At 45.5% G+C, this 24,113-nt stretch overlaps 1 protein-coding gene across 2 annotated transcripts in view; it reads right to left on the bottom strand.

The window, feature by feature from the left end:
- CTNND2 (catenin delta 2) overlaps positions 1–24,113 on the bottom strand; it is a gene marked incomplete at its 5' end in the record, with an annotated part of 948,683 nt that overhangs the window by 4,658 nt on the left and 919,912 nt on the right. For both annotated transcript variants that reach the window (XM_082623542.1, XM_082623543.1), the window contains 3 exons: positions 4,167–4,240; positions 9,551–9,682; positions 13,557–13,683. In XM_082623542.1, coding sequence (XP_082479668.1) covers positions 4,167–4,240; positions 9,551–9,682; positions 13,557–13,683 — 333 coding nt within the window. The remainder of the gene's footprint in view (positions 1–4,166; positions 4,241–9,550; positions 9,683–13,556; positions 13,684–24,113) is intronic.

The raw sequence follows: 24,113 nt of genomic DNA, 5'->3' as shown, positions 1-24,113 counted from the left end.
CTTATTTTAGTCTCATATCAGGAGTTACCTTCTTCAGTTCATTTGTATTGTTCAAAAGGTCCCATATCAACCCCTTTTCAGGTTGAGTTCTGCAGTTCGGAGAATTTGTGTGAACGAGCCACCCAGAACAGCTGATGGTGGCACAGCTGTGTTTGAAGGGATTAAATTTGCTCCCTGGCCCAGTGGCATGGATGTCGGCTGGTAAGATGCATTCACCGCAGAGGTATGTTGGCTGTATTTTGTCATTTAATTTAAGAGATGATCTGACAGTGTTCAAGATTAGGCAGGTGAAATGCTCCCCAATACCAGCCTCCCCCATAGAGGAGCTAAAATAAATGCATTTTTTTTTTAACATCACACAGTGTGGACAAGCCAGACTTCTGTAAAGGAGGTGGAATGGTGCTCCTATCCCACAGTGGTGTATTCTGAATCTGAGTCTCTTGTGGTCCAGAGGAGCCCTGGCACATCCGAGGAGCCTGAGGCTGTTGTCTTCTCCGCTTAAGGCAGCGTCCTCTCTGGGAAGGGCAGGTGCCACCAGCTGGCTCACGTGGCCATCACTGGGGTCCACGCTCTAGGCGCTCCGTCTTGTGGCTTCTGCTCCCACAAAGTCATCCTTGCTGAAAGCTTTCCTCAGCAGCAGAATGTTTAGTGTAAATTACGAAGGACAGTGCTCCTTCTCACCTCCCACCCCTGTAGCACGCTGATGGAAGACTTCTTTGTATTCCTCACTGAGTTCGCCCACAAATTGAACGTATTCCTAACACAAGGGAAAGAGCCACCCACTACAGACCTTCAAAGTCTACTGCGCAGTGAAAGCTGAAGACTCAGGGTGTTATTATTATACAATGAATGAGGCCGTGGTGAAGATCAGTGCTTCTCAAAGTGTGGTCCCAAGACCAGGAGCATCAGCATCGCCTGGGAACTCGTTAGGGGTACAAATTATTGGGCTCCATCCCAGACCTACTGAATCAGAACATCTGGGGTTGGGGCCCAGTAATCTGTGTTTAACAGTCTTCGAGGGGATCCTGACTCACCCTCAAATTTGAGAACCAGTGGTATACAGGAGGGCACATGGGACAAGCAGACGGAAGAACCAGGCTGCAGTCTTTGCCTCTTCCTGGCTTCTTCCGGTGACCTGGGGCGAACACTTACCCTCCTTGATCCCAATTTCCTCAGCTCTGGGGATAATTTTACTTGCCTGCCCACCTGGCAGCCAGACTGAGGAACTCAAGATGCCATTTTTATTGTTGTCAGTAATAATTTGAAAACCAGTCAGCAAAACACCAAAACCCTTTGTTTCTAGTTTAAGAACGAAAATCCTATTGCCAGCAGGATACGGTTAAATAGGCTATTTTTCTTTATAAGTATGGGATGGACTGGTAGAAGCTCAGCAGGGTTTTTGAAGGATTTGAGCACTTAACTCTTAAAATAATATCTGTGACCCTAAACATAAAACCAAGGATCACAAATCTTATTTCACACTAATGGTTGTTTCTTCTAGGAGTCCTTATGCTCGGAATTCACTGATTCGAAACTGGAGTGGCAGGTAGTCACGTGGGGGTGTGCCACAGCTGCAAAGCTGCCTGGCTGCTTCTCTGCTGAGTCAGGGGAAGCCCGCCTCCCAGCTCCAGCTCCGGCCCCTCCCTTACTTGGCCACACATCCAGGGCTGTTGCGTTATTTTCAGATCTCATTGTCTTTTGCCTCGTCTCAGAGATCCCCCTGAAACTAGTTTCCCTCGGTGAATCACTTCTTCTCTAAGATGGATCCCTGTCCAGACTCCTCTGCAAAGCTCATGAGGCCCAGCTTTGACACCGAAACTGAATGGACCCAGCACATCCCTCCCAGTTAAACTTTTCAAGCTGGCCATTTACTAGCTATGAGGTTGTGAAGTGGCTTTTGGCCCAGAAATGTTCCAAAAACAAAAGCCATCTGTGATAACCAACCATGCTCACATAGGCAGAAAATCCACATCATGGATGCTGTTTACAAGGTCATCTCCAGAAGCACCCATCTGGAAGAGGAGCAAATGGCCAACTTTTTTGAATGGTTAGGATGGTCTTCCTTTACCGAATTCCCAAGAGGGAAGGCTGTAAGTAAAGAGTCCAAAACAAGTAAAAGCTTTATTATTTTCTCAAGTCACTGGAGTGTCATAATGATTTTCTTGGAAATTTTTTTTTAGATAAAAAACAACTCTCTTTGGTGGACATTTCAAAAATGTTGCTTGATATTAGAATGGAGTTAACAGTCCAATTGCCCCCTTCCCTCGGCTGGACCAGCTCAGCGAATAATGATGGCACTGAGCTATGGCCACAGGACTCAGCTCTGCTGGGGGCTGGCCTGCAACGTCTCCCCTGTGCTGACAAGTGGCTCAGAGCTTGCTCTCCATCCAGACTGAGTTTCAGTACATCCACCTGAGACACCGTGGCCTTGATGTTTCACACCGAGGTTGAGTCGAGTTCATTCTAGGGCCTCCTGGACAAAAGGCTGCATACAATAGGCTGTGCTCACTCTCTCGGGGCAGGGATGCCATCTTAGTGCATTAATTCTAGTTTTCTTAAATGCTCAGAATAGGCTTGGGTGAAAAGAGTGTGCCTCTCAGAACTCTTGTGGACGGTCCTCTAAATCTAGATTGCAAGCAGTCTGTTGGAATGTACTGCAGCCACACTGTGCGATGCCAAGGACCCCTGGGCCACACCAGGGTGTTTCTTCATTGCCAACAATAGTGGGATTCCCTGGAGATAAAGGCTGATGTAGAACAGGCTGATTCTCGTGATGAGCTTCTCTTGACCTATAGAAGCTGAAGACTGATCTTATGCTCTTGGATGCAAAACCAGGGTCCTATCACAACCTGACAAATATCTTTAAGAGCTGGAGACCATTGACTCACTGTACCTGATAGTTGCTGAAAGAAAAAGCATTGATTTCCATAAACAGAGTTGGCATCTCCATTTTCCTTTATGTTTGGGTAGGCATGTTGATCTGCAAATAGTTGGGGGTCACCCCTGGTGACCTCTTGTCTAGAGCTCATGCCCCTCTTTGTTTATTCACTGACTTCTTTGCTTTTAGCAAAGACCAGAACTGTGTCCTCCTCCTTCTTCCCTTAGAAATGGCCTTGCACCAGACAGTCTACCTGCTGGAAGGGAGTCCCTTTCCTCTTCAAAGATGCTGCCCTGCTGGGTGGTGAGAACTGATCAAAACCACACATTTCCCTTCCATGTTTACTTTCATCTGGTTACTGTGATCAAGCAAACAGCTTTCAGGTTTATCTTTTCAGTACTATTTTCATGACACATGGCAGGAATCTAGAGCATCAGCAGAAGCCAGTTCTGGAAACGATTACCAGTAGCCAAGGGTTATAAAGAATGTCAGTCTTTCTGTGATGACCACCACGGGGAAGGAAAAGTATGAGGTGATTCATCAATAAAGGAGCAGAGGCAGTGCCTTCTTGCTTTTATAGTTCCCCTTAGAACCAGAGAGAAAACGAGACTTCAACGAATATTTGCTAAATAAAACACATGCAAAAACACAGATGGATTCTTTAAGTATCTACCAGCCAGGGTTCCTCAAATTTCAACATCCACATGAATCACCTAGACACCTTGATAAAATGCAACTCTGATGCTGAAGACCCTGAACGGGTTAGGGTTAGGGTTAGGGGCCAGAGAAGCATCTCTTCTGTGTTTCTAACAACCTCCCAGGTGATGCTGCTGTTGCTGGTTCCCCCACTAGCCTGAGCGGCGAGGCATAACACCATGCCTTCTATTCAGTTGTTTACATTGAACTTGATGTGTCTATTTTACTGGTAACTGTCATGTATAATGAATGCTTTCTTCCGAATAAGAATTGGCTGGGTTACAGGAGCTACTTAATCCATGTCTAGTAATTAGACAATTTGTCTAGTAACCAGCATCTTACACTTGCTGTAACTAAGACCTGATGCAGCCAAAAAACCCAAAGATTGCTTTCAAATCTGAGGCTGTTCTGATGACTGCCACCACCCACGTGTATGCTGTGTCCCACGTGAGTGGAGAGCAACAGGGACCATTATTTTCTTTTTCCATTTTTTATGCTTGTTAAATGGAAACTAACTTATTTTTTACACTTCCAAGATATTTCACAGGAGTCGAAGGGAGAAATGAACACCAACGTGCTACCTCTCTTTTACCTGGTTATGTTTGATGTCTTCAGCGGGCGCACCATATGAATTCCTATACAAAGTTGAAATTCCAGTACTTTGAGCTGAAAGCAAAAGAGAAACAAAAGTATTAGCACAGAACGCCAGACTTCAAATGAGGAATGATGGTTATCGAGGCCAGTTTTGCCCTGACAAAGCTTGGTGTCTCATGGATCATTCCAGATGGAAGAAATGCGGTAGCCCTGAACACTTCATTTTACATACAGACATTAAGAAAGAAGAAGAGTTATTCTATAAAATCCCCATTGCACGTCAGCCTCTTGCAATAACATTCAGCTTGCAGACAGGGTCAAGGCAGGTGCGTCAAACAGATGGTCATCTTGCCAGTTCTATGGCCTTGTTTTCTGGTGAAAACTGGCAGATAATAAAAGCGTGTCACCTGCACTGAAGCATGCAGGAGTCTGGATCGGCCGCTTAGTTTTTAGCTGGGGAATGACAAGAATGAAATTTCTAATTTGAGCTCACAGACGTGCTTGATCATCTCTGAGACAGTTCATTTCTCAACGGCCTGAAGGGTGGGCAGGAAGCACCACCCGCCTTTGCCCTGCACATCTGGGCGGCTGTGGCTTTGGAGTCCTGTTCAACACAGAGACGGAAGACTCCCACCCTGTCTTGAGACCAGCCTGTGTTCTAGAAAAAAGGAAGAAAGGTCTCCTCTGGTTGCCAGCAGCTTCCAAAGTCCTGGGCAAGATGCCCACTTACCTGCCTCCTCACCTGGGGCCCTTGAGGCTAGAGGAAGGGCCCAGGGCAAGACCCCCCTCATAGCTGTTAAAAGGTCCTGGTTTAAGAAAGCTCTGGAGAACATTGTCTGTCGAGTGTCAGCGGGTATCTAAAACACTCTAGATATCAAGAAAAAATTATCTTTTGCTTCCAGTATCTATGGGATCATGAAATAGGATGACACACCATCTATTCTCTCAGAGATACAGGCCACCAAGTCAGTATAATCTATCATTCCACCCATGTTTATTACTAAAAGCACATAATAGCTGTGCAATAAAACTCCTCTTGGGAAATTCTGCTTAGAATGTGAGAGCTGAGAGCCCACTGCTCATTTTAAAGACCACTCTGAGAGACTCTCTGGTTGAACGCCCATCACTCCTGTCTCTGCATCACTGCGGAAACTGCCATCCCTCGCCTGGACCACTGCTACAGCATCCTTCTCAACGGCCCGGCTTCCACTCTGCCCAGCCTGCTCCTCCATCCACCCTGTTCCCATCACCTGAGCGATCATCACGTTAGACAGACCGGATTATGTCACTCAGTTCCCTGCCCACTGTGATTACGGTAAAAGCTGAGCTCCCATTATGGTCTTCAAGGCTCTGTGTGATCTGGTCCCAGCCTGACTTCCTGCAGAATGTCCTGCTCTTCTTCCCACAGTTCAGGGAGCTGTGCTGGCCCTCCTTCCTGGCTTGAGCATCCAAATTTATTTTGCATCAGGGATGTTGGACTTCCTGATGCTTCTCCCTGGAACTTGCTTGCCCCAGACTCTGGACTATCTCTCCTTGTTGATATTCGGGCTTCAGCTCAAACATCTCCTCCTTGACCATGTTAGTTCAAGTTACCCTGCCCACCTAGGGCCCTCTATCTCATTACCCCATTTATTTCCACCATCACACTCAACGCCAAGTGCTATTACCTTGTTAGTGAGTTTGTTTCATGTTTACCTTGTGTATTACCTCCCTTCACCTAGGAGATGAGAAGCTCCATGAGGACAGAGATCCGTCTGTCCCGCCACCTTTGTAGGCTGCCCCAGCATCTGGGACAGTGTCTGGCCTTAAGGGATGCTCACAGAGTGAGTGCTTTTTTTGCTGAGTGAATGAATGAATGACTAAACCTTAGAAAAATATGCCTTCAGAGCTATAACCTGCTGATGGAAAATGTTACTCCAAGGATAAGGTGAATTTTTTTGTCTATTACTCAGAATAAAATGCATTTTTTTGGGTAGACTGTGCATTTTTATAGCCTTGGCCTCCCTCCCTGTTGTGCTTGTGGCTTCCGAGCTGAAGATGTTTCTACTGGAAGCTCTTTCCTCCTGCTCTTTGGCGCACTTCACCTGTTTACAGGAGACTGTGTAGCTGGGATTGAACTTGTGGCCTTTCTGGATACATGAAGCACACGTCTTCACAGGCGCTCTGCCATGTATGTGTCTGAGCAGAGTCAACTCGCAGGGAAATGCCTTTCTTTTTTTTTTTTTTTATAGGCCCCAATTTCCAACGATATCAATAGACTGAAGATTAGAGCAGCTTTAAAAGGCATAAGAGAGATACTGACAGAAACAGAATCGACCACTGGATGTTAAGGGATTTGGGAAGCTCAGGTGGGAGGGCAAAATCCCCTGGTGAATTTTAAAGTCAGGCTGTGTAGCTGCTGGGATCACACAGCCCTCCTCTGATGTGCGCTTTTGAGCACGTAACGCTCCTAGGGAATCATGACCACGAGAAATAGCTATAACAGTGCGGCATGCCTGAATGAACAGCTGCCTTTGGCTTTCTGAGGGCTCCTCAGAGGCAGAGAAACACTAAGGAGAGAAGACATTTTAAGAGACGTCTAAGCTAGGAATTGAATACAGAGAAGGCGGGTGGAGGGGAAGCCTGGAATATAAACCCAGATGGATCCGCATTTCTGAGAGTTCAGGAGAGGAGATGATGACCCAGGCAAGGAACTGCTTTTCCCTTTAGAGCTTTTGCATGTTGCGTTTTGAGGGTGACGTTTCCCATGGTTTTCCCACAGCAAAGGGAATGTTTCCTGTGGGGGAAATGATATAAGACAACGCCTGATGCCTTAGAAACAAGGAAGACAGCCGTTTTTCAGATGTTTTTTCAATACACTGAACTTTAAATGCCCCCTGGATTTATTGGTGAATGAGAAAAAGTACTGCTTGGGATATGGAGGTCCCAAGAAATCTGATCTGCCAGTAAACGCTGGAATGATGGACATTTGCTAAAGGGAAGCAGAACAGAGGTTGGCAATTCATCACTTCCATCCCTACATGAAATGTTGATTTCCACCCGGCTTGGCTGGGGAGCTACTCATACCATCGTAGATGGGGGCAAACACACCCACCAATCTCACCACCAACATTGCCCCCACCTCCTCCATCACCATCAACATCACTGTGATGCTAACAACTAACTTTTACCCAGTACTTGTTGGCTTAAAGGGAATCTTCTTGTATAAACATATTATTCAATAATGACCTCATGTTCTTCTAGGCTTGCTACATGATTGATAGTGTAGTTTTGAATTGCATTTTTAAGTAAGTTAGAGCAAAGCGTTTAAGCCTCTAAATAAGTTTGAAAAGTTACGTATATCTCAATGCTTCAGTTGTCAAGATCCCTGCCATTTTCTAGGAAGATTAAACATCTAGAAACATATTAGATTTTATTTTTTATTGTCTGATGTGTGCAGAGCAGGATCATGTACCACTGGAACTATTTCAACACAAACACACCACAATGAAAAACATTTTGAATGATTCTACTGGCCAAGAGAGTTAAAGAGAGAAGATCAACTTAAATAATAACAGTGCAGTCGATTTCACAGTTATTCTTGTAATTATAGTCTCACTTTGTTATCCCTGCCTGCTGGTGATGTGGCTACCTAGGGCGATGATAATCGAAAAACAAAGGGGTCAGGTGAATTTCGTGTCACCACTGTTCTGGAGTAATCAGTACAAATTAGATTCTCCACTGAATATCTCGACTCTCGGGACTTGGCATTCAGATTCATGAGCTTCTTTGTTCATGCTCATCTACAACAGGGGACAACACTTATGGGCAAAAAAGAACCAGAGAACGAGAATCAGAAGGTATGTCCTATGTTGGACTTCCCTGGTGGTTCAATGCTTAAGACTCTGCACTTCCAGTGCAGGGGGTACGGGTTCAATCCCTGGTCGGGGAACCAAGCTCCCACATGCTGCAGGGCACAGCCAAAAAAAAAGAAGATAGGTCCTACGCCATGCGTTCAGTTCTCCATTCAGGGGACGTTTCAGGCGTGAGGGTGAGGCGCTCCCTGGTGGAGTGTGTACGTGGAGGCAGAGTGCTGAGCTGGGCTGGGTACCACGAGCATCTGTTTATGAGGCTTTCCTTTCTGCAGCCAGGGAGAGTTACCATGGAAACCACGGCCTCTGGGGTAAATACAGTTACCACAAGAAAAATTTATCTTAGACGTCCTGGGTCCAAAAGACATATCAATAAATCATCCAATTTATCTATTCTGTTTCCCTGCAGGTCTACACCTAAATAATATCAGGGAGACTTACCACACGCTTTTAAGATTCTTCTGAATAAGAGGGTCTCAGTGTCTGTTTAGGATTGCACCCTTGTACTGCAGTTTTATGAATGCCCTAATCTGACCCTGTTCTGTTGAAGTCCCTATGGTCTGTTTTCAGGAGGGGCCCATCTCCACACCCCTGTGGCAAAGAAGGGTGCGGAGTCGCTGGTTAGACATCCTGATGGTTGTGGCAGCTCTGCTTTCAAGGCATAACCCCCGCCGCCCTGCCCCCCATCAATAACGCCAAATCGTGCTCCTGGACGAGGAGCAAACCGGGGCAGGAAGGAGGTGTGGGGGGAGCCTGGAGGGGACGATGAATGTGGACATCAAGCCCCACCCCAAGGAGAGTGGTACAGAGTAAGAGGAGAGTTGAGCCAAGGCTGGCCACGAGGCAGGCTGGCCCGGGCGCGCTGGGGGACAATGGCACCAATTTTGGCCTCCACAGAGTCCCCACTGATAAGCCGATGGGTGCAATTGGGGGAGTGAAGAATAAAGGGCATGAAAGGTCAATGACTCCCTAGGGAAACTGAGGCCAGTGGTTCTGATGAATCTTCCTGGGAGTTTGTCATGGCCAGAGAGTGGTTTCATGTCAGGAGGTGAAAACGCCCACAGCAGTTCTGTGGGTTTCCCTGAAATGGTCTCTTCCTCTGCTTCTCTCCCATCCCCTCCCCTTCCCTCCCTTCCTTTTCTCATCCTCTTTCTCTTCCCAATGCTCATGGGCAAAGCTTGGCCCACCATCTTGGGTTATGCCAATGAAGAAGAAATCTATGGTGACCTCGTCCTCTAATTTGAGAAAATATCACGAACTGGGCAAGTGAGAAGGAAAGGGGTAGGGAAAGAAAGACAGAGGAAAAAATTTGCGCAGAGAGCATTTTCTCTTAGCTATTCCAGAAATAATATGCTCCGTTTTTTAACCTCCAGCTTCATCTCCTCATGGCCAATCCCCGGGAATCTTCGCTATCAAGCTCTCAAGTCCTGCCGAGCTGCCAAGCACAGCTGAAGCCTGATGTCCCAGCCCTCTGCCCTGTCCCAAGTCCTGTCACGAACTCTGCAGAGGAATCATGCACAGCCAAGCTCACCTGTCATGGTGTCTTTCCTGGAAGTGTGTTCTCCTTTAGTTCCGTGGTAAGTGGCGTTGCTGCCAGTGGACTCATAGTCTGTTTTTCTTTCTTTGAGGCTGATCATTTCCCGAGGTGAAGCTGGGGCACTTGCTACATAAAGAAATTGGAAGGATGACTTTCTGTGTCTCATTCCACAGCATGTATAGCTTTTCACACAAACAGGTAAAGTCATAAATGCACCTGGCTCAACACAGGTCAGTATGTGTACGTGAACCTGTCGATTTTTATTTTTGTTCTTTTGGTTCTTGTCTTTCCCCCTTCCCTTACTCCATGTCACTTGGTGCTTTAGAGTTAAGGGGACACGCAACTCAGAGGCAGGGAATTAAGGACTATATCCTGAGAGCATCTTCCCTACAGAGACATCCTCGTGGGGATGTGACCTGCTCAAGGACAGTTTCAAGAATGAGATCCGTCTTGTTTGCTTTTTCTTTCTTGTTTCTTTTCCTTTTTTTCCCCTCCCTCCTTTCTTTTCTTCTTCCTTCCTTCCTTTGAAAAAATTAGATGTGTTTCAGAGGAGCGATTACTGATACTGAAGAATCCCTGATTAAATCAGATGCGCTTTTACTTAAACATGTTTCATGCAGAAACGGCCCTAAAGGAAGGCAGAGGATTATGTGGGGGACCAGTAGAGCCCCACCCACCGAGGTCTTCTCCATCAGCCTGGAGGCTGGGCTGGGGGTGTGGCGTGAGAGCACCTGTCTCCTGATGGGGGTCCTTGCTCCATCTCAAACGCCCCTAACAATCTCCCACACACACCTTGAGCCCCAGTCACTCGCTGCCTGTAGGACCTGGGGACTGAGCCCTGTCAACCGTTTGTGTCTTCATGTCTTCAGTGATGGGCTGTGATTAGAGGATTCCCTTAGGAATCCCACTATTCTTTAACAAACTGGGCCCAGAACAGAGGAAAACCTGAACTTGGACTTAAGGAAGCAAACAAAAAGAGGTTTAGTTTCTTTAAAGATCAGATGGATTGAGAGCAACTAAGGCACCCTGCCAGTGCAGAGATGTGCTGGGAGAAGTGGAGGTTAAGTGTGTGTGCTGGTGCTAAGGCAGCTACCGTGTGCCCATCCTATGGGCTGACCTCACGTTGGTCTCCATGCTCCTCAATGAGGCCACTCGCATCCCAAGCTTAGTCAATTGCATCTCACCCATTCTGAGTGCAGCCGTGCTACTCTTCAGTCCCAGAGCCTTCCCCAGCTTCCATGCCCGAGGGCAGTGCTTCCTAAGCTTGTTTAACCTTAAGACTCACCTGAGAACCTGGGGATCACAAAACCCGACCCTGGACCTTGTGAATCTGAATTTTCAGTTGGGCCTAGGAATCCAAATTTAGCAAGCATGCCTGGTGAATCTCTGGGGAACTCCGAGTTTTAGGATAAAGCTCATTTTCCTTCACTAGTGTCCAAGCTCCTCCCCAGTCAAACCTCAGTTTACCCTTCAGCTGTTCGTTCACACCCTCTGCAGGGTCCTCCAGCTCCAGCCCACTGGGCCTGCTTGTTGCCTATCTGAGTCACTTGATTCATTTCACCAAACTTAGTATCTTCTATGTGTAAAGCCCGTGCTAGACACGGGGGACAAAAACACGAGTCACAGCACACTTTCTGAAGTTGAAGAGCTCTTCATCGGTGAGGAAGTGAAACCAGAAGATGGCTCAGTGGGTGTCTTAGCCAAGCGCTGGGAAGGTAACAAAGGGGGCCTTTGCCCATCCTTTCCTGAAAGGCCCCTACCCACCTCTCAGACCTGTCAAATAAAATCAAGGCTCACTGCTGAGATCTTGAAACCCTCAGAGATTTCCAATCCTAGCTGCCCATCAGAATTAGTTACCTAGAATACTTAAAAATATATTGATGCTTGAACATGCCCCCCAGCCAGTTGCACCAGAATCTCTGGGTGTAAATCCAATGGGAAGGCAGAGAAGAAACCTGCAGTTCTTCCACGTAACTCAACTGGGCTCTGGGTCCAGTTCCTGCGTGTTCTCAGAACACAGGCTGCTGCGTCTCACTCACCCCCTCCACCTCTGCCCCATCTCCTCTCTTCTCTCTCCATCTTCCTCTCTGGGGAGAGTCCCCTCCTGCCCTTGCTCCTAGATCTTCTGCATAAAGACTGGCCTTCTATGAGTCACTGCCAGGCAATCGTGAGGCGACAATATTTTGGAGCCTCTTGACCAAAGATTTTAAAATGAGAATCCTATATTGCACAGATGGTGGGGTTTACTAAACTATGTCAAGTATGTAATTATCTCCTGAGACCTCACACACGGTGGTCCGAGTCTCCAGTAAACCAGGAGAATACTCCTGGAAAAATCACATCATGCCAACAAGTGTTTATTAGGTGTCTTCGAAGTGCCTTGCCTGGGTACCACCAGGCAGTGCCCCACCTGCATCCCTGGGATGCTGACATCCTGTAAGGTGCTGCTTCTCTTTCTGGGCACCTTCCAATCTATTATATTATTCCACCTTCCTGACACCGATTGGTTCTTCATAATTAGAGCTCTTAAAGACACTGTCCTTTAGCTTCCAAGACTCACTGCTCTTTATCTTCTTAAGAACTATGAAAATAACATGTGTAAAAGGCCACCTCCATGCTTCTGAGGCAGGTGGAAGTTCCTCTAGTTACACGGGGCTTCCTAATTCTTGTTCAGCGTGGGGCTAAACATTAGAAGTGATAATACCGCACTAAAAATATAAGTTCACGGGGCTGGGAGAGGGTAATCTATTTCAGTCAAATATTCCCCATTCATCTCTGATTCTCCCCATCGTTATGACAGTAAAGTATGGTGTAAAGTTTCATGACAAACATCCTCAAGGGCAGAGGGACCACCCTGCTGGGGAGTGCTCTGAACCATGCCCTTGAGACTCAGTTCTAGAAAATATAGTTTCCTCAACAGCAGGAGGGCAGCGAAGAGCAAGGAGAAACTTTTCTTAAATAAAGGTCTCTATCTGTGCGTGTGTGTGTTCGCCCATATAAAATTATTTATTACACATTGAATAAAACAACAATAAAATCTATATCACTTATATACTAAACAGTGTGCTCATATTTTGCCTTTAATTATGTGTTTAATCCTTGGCATTACATAATGTGGCTGAAAAAGGGTGTAAAAATAAGGTATCTTTACAAGGAGATAAGAAAAGTTAGTTCCAAATTTAATAAGAATGAGACAAAGCGGGAGGAGCAGTATAGCAGTAGGGGATTAGGAAGTATAAACTATTACGTATAAAATAAGCTACAGGGATATACTGTGCAGCACAGGGAACACAGCTGATATTGTACAGTAACTGTAAATGGCGTATAACCTTTAAAAATTGTGAATCATATTGTATACCTCTAATTTACATAATATTGTACACCAACTATAGTTTGATAAAAAAATTAAAAAGAAAGAATGAAATAAAATTAGAAAAAATTAAATTGAATGATTTAAAAGTTAAAGTTGATTGTAATATGAATATATGAAATGATTTATCTGCTGGTTTACAGGTAATAATAAAAAGCAAATCAGGTATGGAACAGTAACGAAAGCCTCAATGACAGTTTTCAAATGTAGGTCATTCTTAAGGAGGAAGGAGCACACCCTCTCTCCCCTACTCTGTTATCCCAAATCTAATCAATAAAATGCAACCTAAACTATTTTAAGTGGGTAAAACGTCCATGGAAAACCCTGATTTGCAAACACTTGGCGGGATTATATATTTCTATTCCTCCCTGAATGCAGGCCCAGGATGTGCATTTCATGCCTGTGACACCTGTTAGAGGTTTTTAGAAACCTGTTAGAAAGATGTTTGTTCTGAGTCTGTGTACGTATGATACAAAGTCACCACCACTGTAAAAAGAAAACAGATTCATTTGATATTTCTAGCAAGTGTCCCAGTCGGGATGGCCCTCCTGTCTGTGGGGTCAGCTAAGGGGTCGGGGCAGGGAGCCTTGGATCCAAGAGAAGCAGCCACTGGCCCGGGGCCCCTCTTACCTGAGCGGTTGTTGGGAGACACGCGCACAGGGGAGATGGAGGGCGTGCGAGAGGAGGAGTAGGGTCTTTGCCGATCCCTCTCGATGGTTGAAGATGAGGCTACAAAGTGATACTGTGACCATCCATCCTGCAATAGACAGCAGCTCCTATTAACTGGGGAAGCAGAGAGATGCCTCACCTCCTCACACTTGGACGTGCCAAGCACTGGAATTTGCAAAGCATTTCTCCAGTCTGTCAGGAGAGGTCTCAGATCTCTGCGCCTCCATCGTCCAGGTTAACAGAGAGGAGTGATAACTGAGACCCACCCCCTGCCCCCTCCAGACAGCCTGACTCAGGGAGGGCCTGCCCTCAGTGCTTGTTTTCCTCCCCAGATGTGAGATAAATGGGCTCTTTGCAAACCTGCTTTTGCCTGAAGATTGTGTTTAAATGAAAACATGCTGCTCAGAATGAGCCTGAAACTGTCTATTTTTTGCCTGCCTGGCTCCAGCTCTGTCTGGTCCTCTTTTCAACCACCTCCAAGTTTTCCAAAGTGTTTACTCTTCTTTTCTCGGGACCAATCTGTTAGTGATCAGAATGCCAAGAAGCATCGTCCCTTCCCGTTTATCTCCCTTACATGGTTTCAAGGACCTTCTCTGCCTCAAATGCCCCGTCCCCACCAGCTCAAGGCCTTCAGCATGACTGTTGCCAAGTATTCACACTCAGGTTGCTATGTTCTCTGATTTGCCCCAGGAATTATATTTTTCAATGTAGAGCATATTCAAAATGCCTCCTACCAATCAATCCATCATTCACCTTCTAATATCTGGTTAATATAGGAAAAGCATATATACCATTTTTCATCATGAAAACCATATAACTACATTATGGATCATTTTTTGAATTTAGAAAGCATAAAGAAGAAAATAAAAATAGCCAACAATTCCACTCTCCTACTCCTCAGAGAACTTCTGTTGAGATGTCACAGTATTTCCTTTCAGTCTTTTTTCTTCTTTAATTCAGGTTTAGTTTTCTCAAAGCAAGATGTCAAAGAGTACTGACATTATCAAGGAAAAGCAGACACTTGCTGCCCTCCCAGTTACTGCTTCACAGAGGCAACCATTTTTAACTCTTTTTGTTTTTCTTTTTTGACCTTTTCAAGGGACTCAATTCTCTATAAAGAATCATTGCAAACATAAATGGACGAAAGTTAACAAAGAACAGAATTTAAACTCATTTCAATATTTGTGTCTTTCTTTATGTAATTCTCATTATTCCTGTTCTATTTGACCCATAGAATAAAGCCAAAATTAGAAGTATGCTATTATAAAAGCTACTACCTAGTGCTTATTGAGTATTTACTCCATGGCAAGATTTTCTCAACAATCCCATGGGCTGGATACTATTATTAGCTCTATTTTACAGAGGAAGAATCTGAGCCTTAGAAAGTCAAACAGTAAACAAGTGAAGACTCATGTTAACCACTAAAATGTGGCATATTGAAAAGATGAAAACTCTAATTTGAAAAGATACATGCACTCCAACATTCATAGCAGCACTGTTTACAATAGCCAGGACATGGAAGCAACCTAAATGCCATTGACAGATGAATGGGTAAAGAAGATGTGGTGTGTGTATATACACACACACACACACACACACACACACACACATACAATGGAATACTAATCAGCTATAAAAAAAGAATGAAATAGTGCCATTTGCAGCAATGTGGATGGACCTAGAGATGATTCTCATACTAAGTAAAGTAAGTCAGACAGAGAAAGACAAATATATGATATCACTTATATGTGGAATCTAAAACAAATGATACTAGTGAACTTATTTACGAAACAGAAACAGACTCACAGATATAGAAAACAAACTTAACGGTTACCAAAGGGGAAGGGGGGAGGGAAAAATTAGGAGTTTGGGATTAACAGACACACACTACTGTTTATAAAACAGATAACAAGGACCTACTGTAGAGCACAGGGAACTATATTCAACATCTTATAATAACCTATAAGTGAAAATAATCTGAAAAAGAATATATATATATATATATATATATATATATATATAACTGAATCACTTTGCTGTACACCTGAGACATTGTAAATCAACTACACTTCAATAAAAACATGTGGCATATTGATAAGTCCTTGGAAGCAAGCTGAGGGTATTGAGGAATGCAGGTGAGGAGATGCTATTTGAGGGCGTGTGGTCGGGCAAGAGCTCTGGGAACAGTTAACGTTGCGGCAGAGACCTGGCAGATGACAAGAAGCCAGACACTGAAGACACAGTTTTGGGGTTTCCGAGCCAAGGGAAGAGCAGAAGTGAAGACCCTGGGGTGGGAAAGCGTTTGGCTGATGTGAGCACAGCAGAAAGTTTCTGTGACTGAAGGGGAGTGAGCAAGGGGGACCAGGAAGATAAGAAGATAAGAAGCCTTCTGAGTGTCTAGGACAGTCTGGGGAGAGTAGAACAGAAATGGGGAGACTAGTTAACGAGCTATTCCACTAGAGGGAGGGAGAGATGACCCGGGCTTGGGTGTGGGCTGGTGGTGAGCAAGGCACAGATTTTGCATCTAAGTTGGATTTGCTGATGACTCGGCTACTGGGTGTGGGAGAGAGGAATCAAGCCTGACCCTGATGCTGCTGGTGTGAACAATGGGGGGCCTGGAGATGTCACTTACTGAGACAGGGGACCACTGGAAGAGGAGTGGCTTTAGGAAGTGAGATCAGTACTGCCATCTGGGATGTGCTGGGTTAGAGATGCCTGCTGGACATGAAAGAAAAGAGAGCGAATAGAGCAGAACTTGAAACCTGGAATTTCAGGAGTGATGTCAGACTTAGAGGTAAACTTTTGCAGTTCAGTATACAGATATCATTTGAAGCTAAGAGAATGGATGGAAGCCTTGCACGTGAATGCAAATAGAGGAAAGCAGAGGACACAGGGCTGGGACACTCCAATACTTAGAGGGCACAGAGAGCAAGGAGAAAACTCACAGGACACTGAGAACGAGCAGAGTGAGCTGGGAGCAGAACCAGAGGGTGTGATGTCAGGCAAGACCAGGAAAGAAGTGAGGAGAAGGAGACCATCTGAATAACAAGGAGCACCAAGAACAGTCCTTTGGCCCTGGGAAGATGGAAGTCAGCATGACTGGAACAAAAGTACTTTCTTTGGTCTGGTTGGTAAATCTCTAACTCAGGTAGGCTCAAAAGAGAGAGAGCGCTGATGGAGAAATGGTGAGTTCAGACAGCCTTTGGCAAAAGCTGATTATTAAGGGGAGCCCAGAAATGGAACTTCAAGAGCTAGAGTGACTAAGAGACGTTTTAATATATCACCTGGAAGAGATTGCGGCATTTCGCATGCTGATGGGAATGACTCGACATAGAGGAAGAAAAACTGGGGACGCAGGAGAGAGAGGGAAACATTTCTTAAGAAAGGAGGGGTTGATGGAGATTCAGTGAGCTATGGGGTCATGGGCCATGGAATCAGGAGAGAAGACAGACAGGCTGCATAGCCACAGACGCAGCAGGGAGATGGGCTGATCTGGTGATGGGACGATGAGGATGTCCTGTTCTGTTTTCTGACATTTTCTGGAGGGGGCGTGGGGATGAGAAGTGAGGTCATGCATCCGTTGAGAGTGAGAAGGAGTTGGAGTTTAGAGGATGGAAGAGGCGAGGGGAAGGGAGGGAAGAGAAAAGAAGAGAAGCGTGAGACAGTTCTTGAGGTAGGCGGTGTGCAGGCTGACCATGGCCATGTAGCCTGGTGGCCAGGAGCTGACAGGTGACTTGAGGCTCATGGCAATGAATTCAAAAGGAGAAGACTCATCCCCACGGTGGCTTGTTTCCCTCCAGCCACATTCAGCTGCACTGGGGTAGGTGTGAGTAGATGGAATCGGATGGGGGTGGTCAGAAAAGTGACTTGGAAGGAGACAGGGACAAGGGGATGCAAAGGGCATGTCATGGAAGCCCACAGAATCTAAGCTGGGTAGAGAGGAAAGTGAAGATTGAGGGAGGATATGGGGAATGAACACTAGTCAGTGGACTGAGGATCCGAAGAGGGTCAGAGACTATTGGAATGGGGGCACTTCACAGATGCTAGGGGTTTCCTTGAGGGAGGAGAGGAGAACTTCCCAGAAAGAGCAAAGAGGAGCAAGGGAGATACCTAGTCCACCTCCAAGCCTAGTGACGTCGGGCAGAGGGGATGGGACATGACAAGCCACCACGTGAGAGGGTTGCCAGGAGCTGGGGGGTGTCCTTGGGGACGGCCGGTGTCACAGCAAGAAGACTGAAAAAAGAAGGGGTGGGTATTGGATACAGGGGGTCTTACTGACAGTAGCCTATGGGTTCAAGGGGGAAAGGAAGAAAGGTGGGTAGGAGAAAGGGAGAAAGGGGGAATACTGGGGTGGATTACTGGTTACTTAGAGCCTTTGAGTGAGAAGAGTCCAGAAATGATGGCTGACCCAGGAGTCCTGGGCAGTTGGTGGTGACCAAGGCAAGGAGGGTCTAAGGGCAAATAGCTAAAACCTCTTCCAGGAAGGGTGGGAGCCGTGGTAACAGGCAGGTGTCAGGGCAGGAGGAGAAAATGTACTGTCTCTGCAGGAATTCTGGGCATTTCCCTTAAACCCTCCGAGGATGGCAGCAGGCACAGGGGAGAAGCAGTCTTACAAAAGCCTGTAAAGTACTTCAGAAGTGAATGGACCCATTACTCACATACGGGAACAATTAAAAAATTTGTTTTAAGACGACGTTCCTTTCTTGTGAAGGGAATGCTTTGTTGACAGCAAAAATCCTTAAATATGACCAAACAGAGGCAGATAATTTTATGTTTGTCTCACTTGCAATTTAGAAGATATTCTTTGCAGGGGGTGGGCAGGGTTCCAAGGAGTGGCTCAGGAAATTGCTTTAATCAAACCCTTGGCTTCTTTGGTCATGAATAAGTCATGATACTCCATATGTCATGAAAGGTGGGCAAGGTATTTCATAATAAGAATATGGGCTAATATATGATATGTCCTAAGACCAAAGGAGACACCAGACATAAAGGTGGTATAACTCTAGGTCTGGTTTTACTTGGCAAGTAGCACCATACTCAGCATCTCCCTCTTACGCAGGTGAGTGGAGATGTTTTGCTCAACGGTTCACAATTGATGATGCTTAGATTCCAATGAGACCAGGTAAGTATTTACATCTCTGGAAGTGTCAGCAAAATGGATGTAATAATAAAACTTCTTATGAAGGAAGAAACTCATAAGAAAGCACCAGAAAAAGATTTCAAATCCTTTATAAGACCCATTTCAGAGAATACAATCACATGACAGAGGTGAGTCTTGCAGGTGACTTGTCTGTGGGTGATGGGATTAGCAGACACCTGAGGATGACAGGGAGTGTGTCAGAGGCACCGAGAATGTCTCCCCAGCCAGACACCTCTGCTTATGGCCAGTAATCGTAAGCATGTGGACACAGAAACTTTGAATGGAGGTGGGAAGGGGGAGCCTGGGGAACAGGGCAGAGTGGAAACCCAGTTAAGGCTCTGGATTAGAGCAGTTTCCTGAGCCACAGCTTGGGAGCCCCTGGAGGAGCAAGGAAGGTGACCTGGTTCCCACTCCATATTTATCTTCCCCCTCATTCACTGATGCAGAGTGAAAGGTGTGATGACTAAACAAAGACTTCCAACATCATTACCATCACCAATGCCCAGAAGGGACCTCAGTTTTAATTCTGATGGCACATCCTTCCACACATCATGGAAAAGTGTAACCTTGGATGCTAGAGACCAGCGTACAGATAAATCTACACTCGTTTTAGTGATGCTGAATAACTACCTGGAGGGTAGATCTCATGACCCTTGACATCTTTTACTGCATGAAATTTTTAGCCATTCTACTGAAAAAAAATGTTTTGCTTTCGAAAGAAGAAGGACATGAAGATATATTTTCTTTGGGAAAGTTATTGCTGAGCTATCATTTCTTTTAACCAATGAGCCATGGACATACTTGTTATCTAGCCAGCCTGAAATAAACTTATTATTCATTTACTTCCCACTGTCATTCAGAAAGACTTGAAAGTGGTTTACAGAAACACATACAACTTGGGCACATAGCTTTTAAATCATTATTTGCCTCTTTTAAAATAAATTTATTTATTTTATTTATTTATTCTTGGCTGCGTTGGGTCTTCGTTGCTGTGCGCAGGCTTTCTCTAGTTGCAGCGAGTGGGGGCTACTCTTTCTTGTGGTGCACAGGCTTCTCATTGCGGTGAGTTCTCTTGTTGCGGAGCACAGGCTCTAGGCGCCGGGCTTCAGTACTTATGGCACGTGGGCTCAGTAGTTGTGGCTCGCAGGCTCTAGAGCACAGGCTCAGTAGTTGTGGTGCACGGGCTTAGTTGCTCCGCGGCATGTGGGATCTTCCTGGCCCAGGGCTCAAACCCATGTCCCCTTCATTGGCAGGCGGATTCTTAACCACTGTGCCACCAGGGAAGCCCGGCAGGCAGATTCTTAACCACTACGCCTCCAGGGAAGCTCTATTTCCCTCTTTGATGACTTTGTTTTCTTTTTAACATTTTAAGTCTCTGTAGACCAGAAGTTGTTCCCCAAATTCTGTTGGGTGCTTAACCTCAGTTCCACTTCATACCATCCCTTTGGCTTAGATAAGAAAGTTCAAGGAAGGAAACAGAATGGAGAATAGCCACAGTAACCAGGGCAGGGCCGTTAATCCTTAATATTGATGATAAAGAACTCCTTTAATAACTGTCTTTCACCTCCTGCAAAATGACCGCAAAGTTGTGCCCTTCAGCTCAAGACATAGCCAAGATGTCAAAAATGTGATATGATATCTGCACCTCAGATTGGTTTTTATTTTTAACACATTAAGCTTAAAACCAGAGGTTGTTAAATTGTTCCAAGTATAAGAGATAGAAATTCAAAAGAGAAGAGGATTTCAAAGTCATTGAACTTTAAATTGCCACCAGAAATAATCTGATTTTCTTTATCTTACGCTTTTACTGTCCTTCCACCAGTTTCAGCTTCTGTATGAAATTTCCCGGTATGTTTCTTTATGGAATTGTTTTATTCCCGAAAGCTACTCTCATCCCCATCATTACTCTCAATGGTCCAGAAGGTGCGAGAATCAAGGTAACTTTCTTCACAGCCTCATGACCATTGGGTCCTCACAGTCTGACGACATGGTGGCCACTCTATTTCCTACAGATCTTTCCCTTAAGTGGCTTGAGGTCCCTGAATTTATAACCATCCTTTATATATATATATATTTGACCATCCCATAAACAATTCCACGAAGACTGTATTACTGGAGAGACTTCCACCAACAGAGCCCAGATGAAGGGGCTAAGTGGTTTTCAGACCCGTCTACACGAGGCTAGTACAGCACACACCCGCCCCATAGCCTCTTCTTCTGGAAATCGTGCAGGACATTCAATTCAGATCAGCCAGTGAATATCTTAGGTTTGTGTGCAAAGAAATGAATAGAGCTGTTTGTCAAGGCTCAAACCTGCTTTCACCCTGGGTGTCTCTGTTGAGAGAGGTGGAACTAGACAATTGTTCAAACCTGCTTTCACCCTGGGTGTCTCTGTTGAGTGAGGTGGAACTAGACAATTGTTCACACCTGCTTTCACCCTGGGTGTCTCTGTTGAGTGAGGTGGAACTAGACAATTGTTCACACCTGCTTTCACCCTGGGTGTCTCTGTGGAGTGAGGTGGAATTAGACAATTGTTCACACCTGCTTTCACCCAGGGTGTCTCTGTTGAGAGAGGTGGAACTAGACAATTGTTCAAACCTGCTTTCACCCCGGGTGTCTCTGTTGAGTGAGGTGGAACTAGACAATTGTTTAAACCTGCTTTCACCCTGGGTGTCTCTGTTGAGTGAGGTGGAACTAGACAATTGTTCACACATGCTTTCATCTTGGGTGTCTCTGTTGAGTGAGGTGGAAGTAGACAATTGTTCACACCTGCTTTCACCCTGGGTGTCTCTGTTGAGTGAGGTGGAACTAGACAATTGTTCAAACCTGCTTTCACCCTGGGTGTCTCTGTTGAGTGAGGTGGAACTAGACAATTGTTCAAACATGCTTTCACCCTGAGTGTCTCTGTTGAGTGAGGTGGAACTAGACAATTGTTCAAACCTGCTTTCACCCTGGGTGTCTCTGTTGAGTGAGGTGGAACTAGACAATTGTTCAAAGCTGCTTTCACCTTGGGTGTCTCTGTTGAGTGAGGTGGAACTAGACAATTGTTCAAAGCTGCTTTCACCCTGGGTGTCTCTGTTGAGTGAGGTGGAACTAGACAAATGTTCAAACCTGCTTTCATCTTGGGTGTCTCTGTTGAGTGAGGTGGAACTAGACAATTGTTCAAACCTGCTTTCACCCTGGGTGTCTCTGTTGAGTGAGGTGGAACTAGACAATTGTTCAAACCTGCTTTCGCCCTGGGTGTCTCTGTTGAGTGAGGTGGAACTAGACAATTGTTCACACCTGCTTTCACCCTGGGTGTCTCTGTTGAGTGAGGTGGAACTAGACAATTGTTCAAACCTGCTTTTGCCCTGGGTGTCTCTGTTGAGTGAGGTGGAACTAGACAACTGTTCACACCTGCTTTCGCCCTGGGTGTCTCTGTTGAGTGAGGTGGAACTAGACAATTGTTCAAACCTGCTTTCACCCTGGGTGTCTCTGTTGAGTGAGGTGGAACTAGACAATTGTTCACACCTGCTTTCACCCTGGGTGTCTCTGTTGAGAGAGGTGGAACTAGACAATTGTTCACACCTGCTTTCACCCTGGGTGTCTCTGTTGAGAGAGGTGGAACTAGACAATTGTTCACACCTGCTTTCACCCTGGGTGTCTGTTGAGTGAGGTGGAACTAGACAATTGTTCACACCTGCTTTCACCCTGGGTGTCTGTTGAGTGAGGTGGAACTAGACAATTGTTCAAACCTGCTTTCACCCTGGGTGTCTCTGTTGAGAGAGGTGGAACTAGACAATTGTTCAAAGCTGCTTTCACCCTGGGTGTCTCTGTTGAGAGAGGTGGAACTAGACAATTGTTCAAGTCAGCCCTGCTGTCCTATGACCCATTAGGACCACGATGACTGGTCAGCTCTCTCTCGGTTTCTTTTCCATAAATTAAGTGCAAAATGATTCAGTCAGCTCAGGGAGTTTTAAATATAGTCCTGCCTGGGCCTCGGGCTCTGAGATTCTGTTGAAATTGTTCTGAGTGAGGTCTGGGCGTTGGTATTTTCAAAAGCACTCAGGTGATGTTAATGAATAGCGTGGCTGGGAACCACTGGCTTGGAGTTTCCATGCATATTTGGCAGTGACTAATAGGGATACAGATACGTTTCACAGGGCTCAATCCTAGGAGGCCCTTAGGTCTTCGACTCCATTTCGCAGTGTCAGAGAAAGCACTGACTTCTACAGGAACAAAAATAGGTCCAATCTCAGAGCAGAGAGGTGTCCCCTGACCCCACCTGTCGCAATGAACCCCAATCACACCCAATTACCCAGCAGTCATCGCGTGACTCAATTTCCCAGTCTCCACCTTTGATCAGGCAGCTCTGAGACTTGACACAACACCTTCTCTTTTTCTGTCAAATCTTACTCTCCCGGCTCAGTTTTGTGCTAGGTAAACAGAAGACAGGCAGCACGTGTTCATTCAATCGCTCTTGCTAAATGAATTATGCCTCCGAGGTTTAGGGGAGCTTTTAGCAATACAGCTATGGTTTTCCTTGCCTGTTATGAACAAAATGCTATGGCCTCACACTTATGTCTGCTGCAAGCCTGTCCATCTGCCCAGCTGTGAGGCAGGGATGGGCCTTATTATTTCCTGGTCTCTAGCCTAGTAGCTGCAATACAGAAATGCCTAATAAATGCTGCTAGATGGATTCAGTGATTTAAGATGACCGCATTAATTGTTATAAATGCAATGATAATCAATATCACAGTCTTTACTGCTAACTCCACAGTTCTTACACTCTTACAGTTCTATAACAAATGAAGGTTATTAGAGCCTTACAGTTTTTTATTTTCTTAATTTTAGCTTAGAGCAACCTCATCAGTCTCATCTGCTGCTGTTGGTATATCTGTCCTTTACGACATACTTACTGCTGGGCTGAAGGCAGTGTTGGTTTAGGTAAACTGGTACCTAAAAAAAAAAAAAAAGAAAAAAAAAAGAAAGAAAAAAGTAGCCTATGGATTGCCTACTCTACGTGAAATGGTAATTTCTCTTCGTTCCCCATGTTTCAATGTGAGGTATATAAAATTGTCTCTCCTTTAACCAATCTTGTAAATAATTCTGGTGCATCATTATACCTGCCACATCTGGGCCTGGCTTGGTGCTGATTCCATTCACAGCTCTCAGAGCACGTATATCTTTACCTCTTGCACATGCCCCGCCCCCAATCTCTACTGCTTCTTGCATCCTGCAGCTCAGAAACCATGAGCCCCTGTCCACAGCAAATGCACTCAGTTTTCCCCAAACAAAATCCTTAGGAGAGCTGGGAAAAAGGAGGAGAAGGGAGAGCACATCACATTTCTCATTTGATATGCTCCAATGTCCTTCAGTTTGGGTATAGGAGCCCACAC

The sequence above is a fragment of the Mesoplodon mirus genome (genome assembly GCF_964341445.2).
Source record: "Mesoplodon mirus genome assembly, chromosome: 5".
Taxonomy (NCBI): Eukaryota; Metazoa; Chordata; class Mammalia; order Artiodactyla; family Ziphiidae; genus Mesoplodon; species Mesoplodon mirus.
The sequence above is the reverse complement of the archived record's forward strand: the minus strand, read 5'-3'. Positions and strand labels throughout refer to the sequence as shown.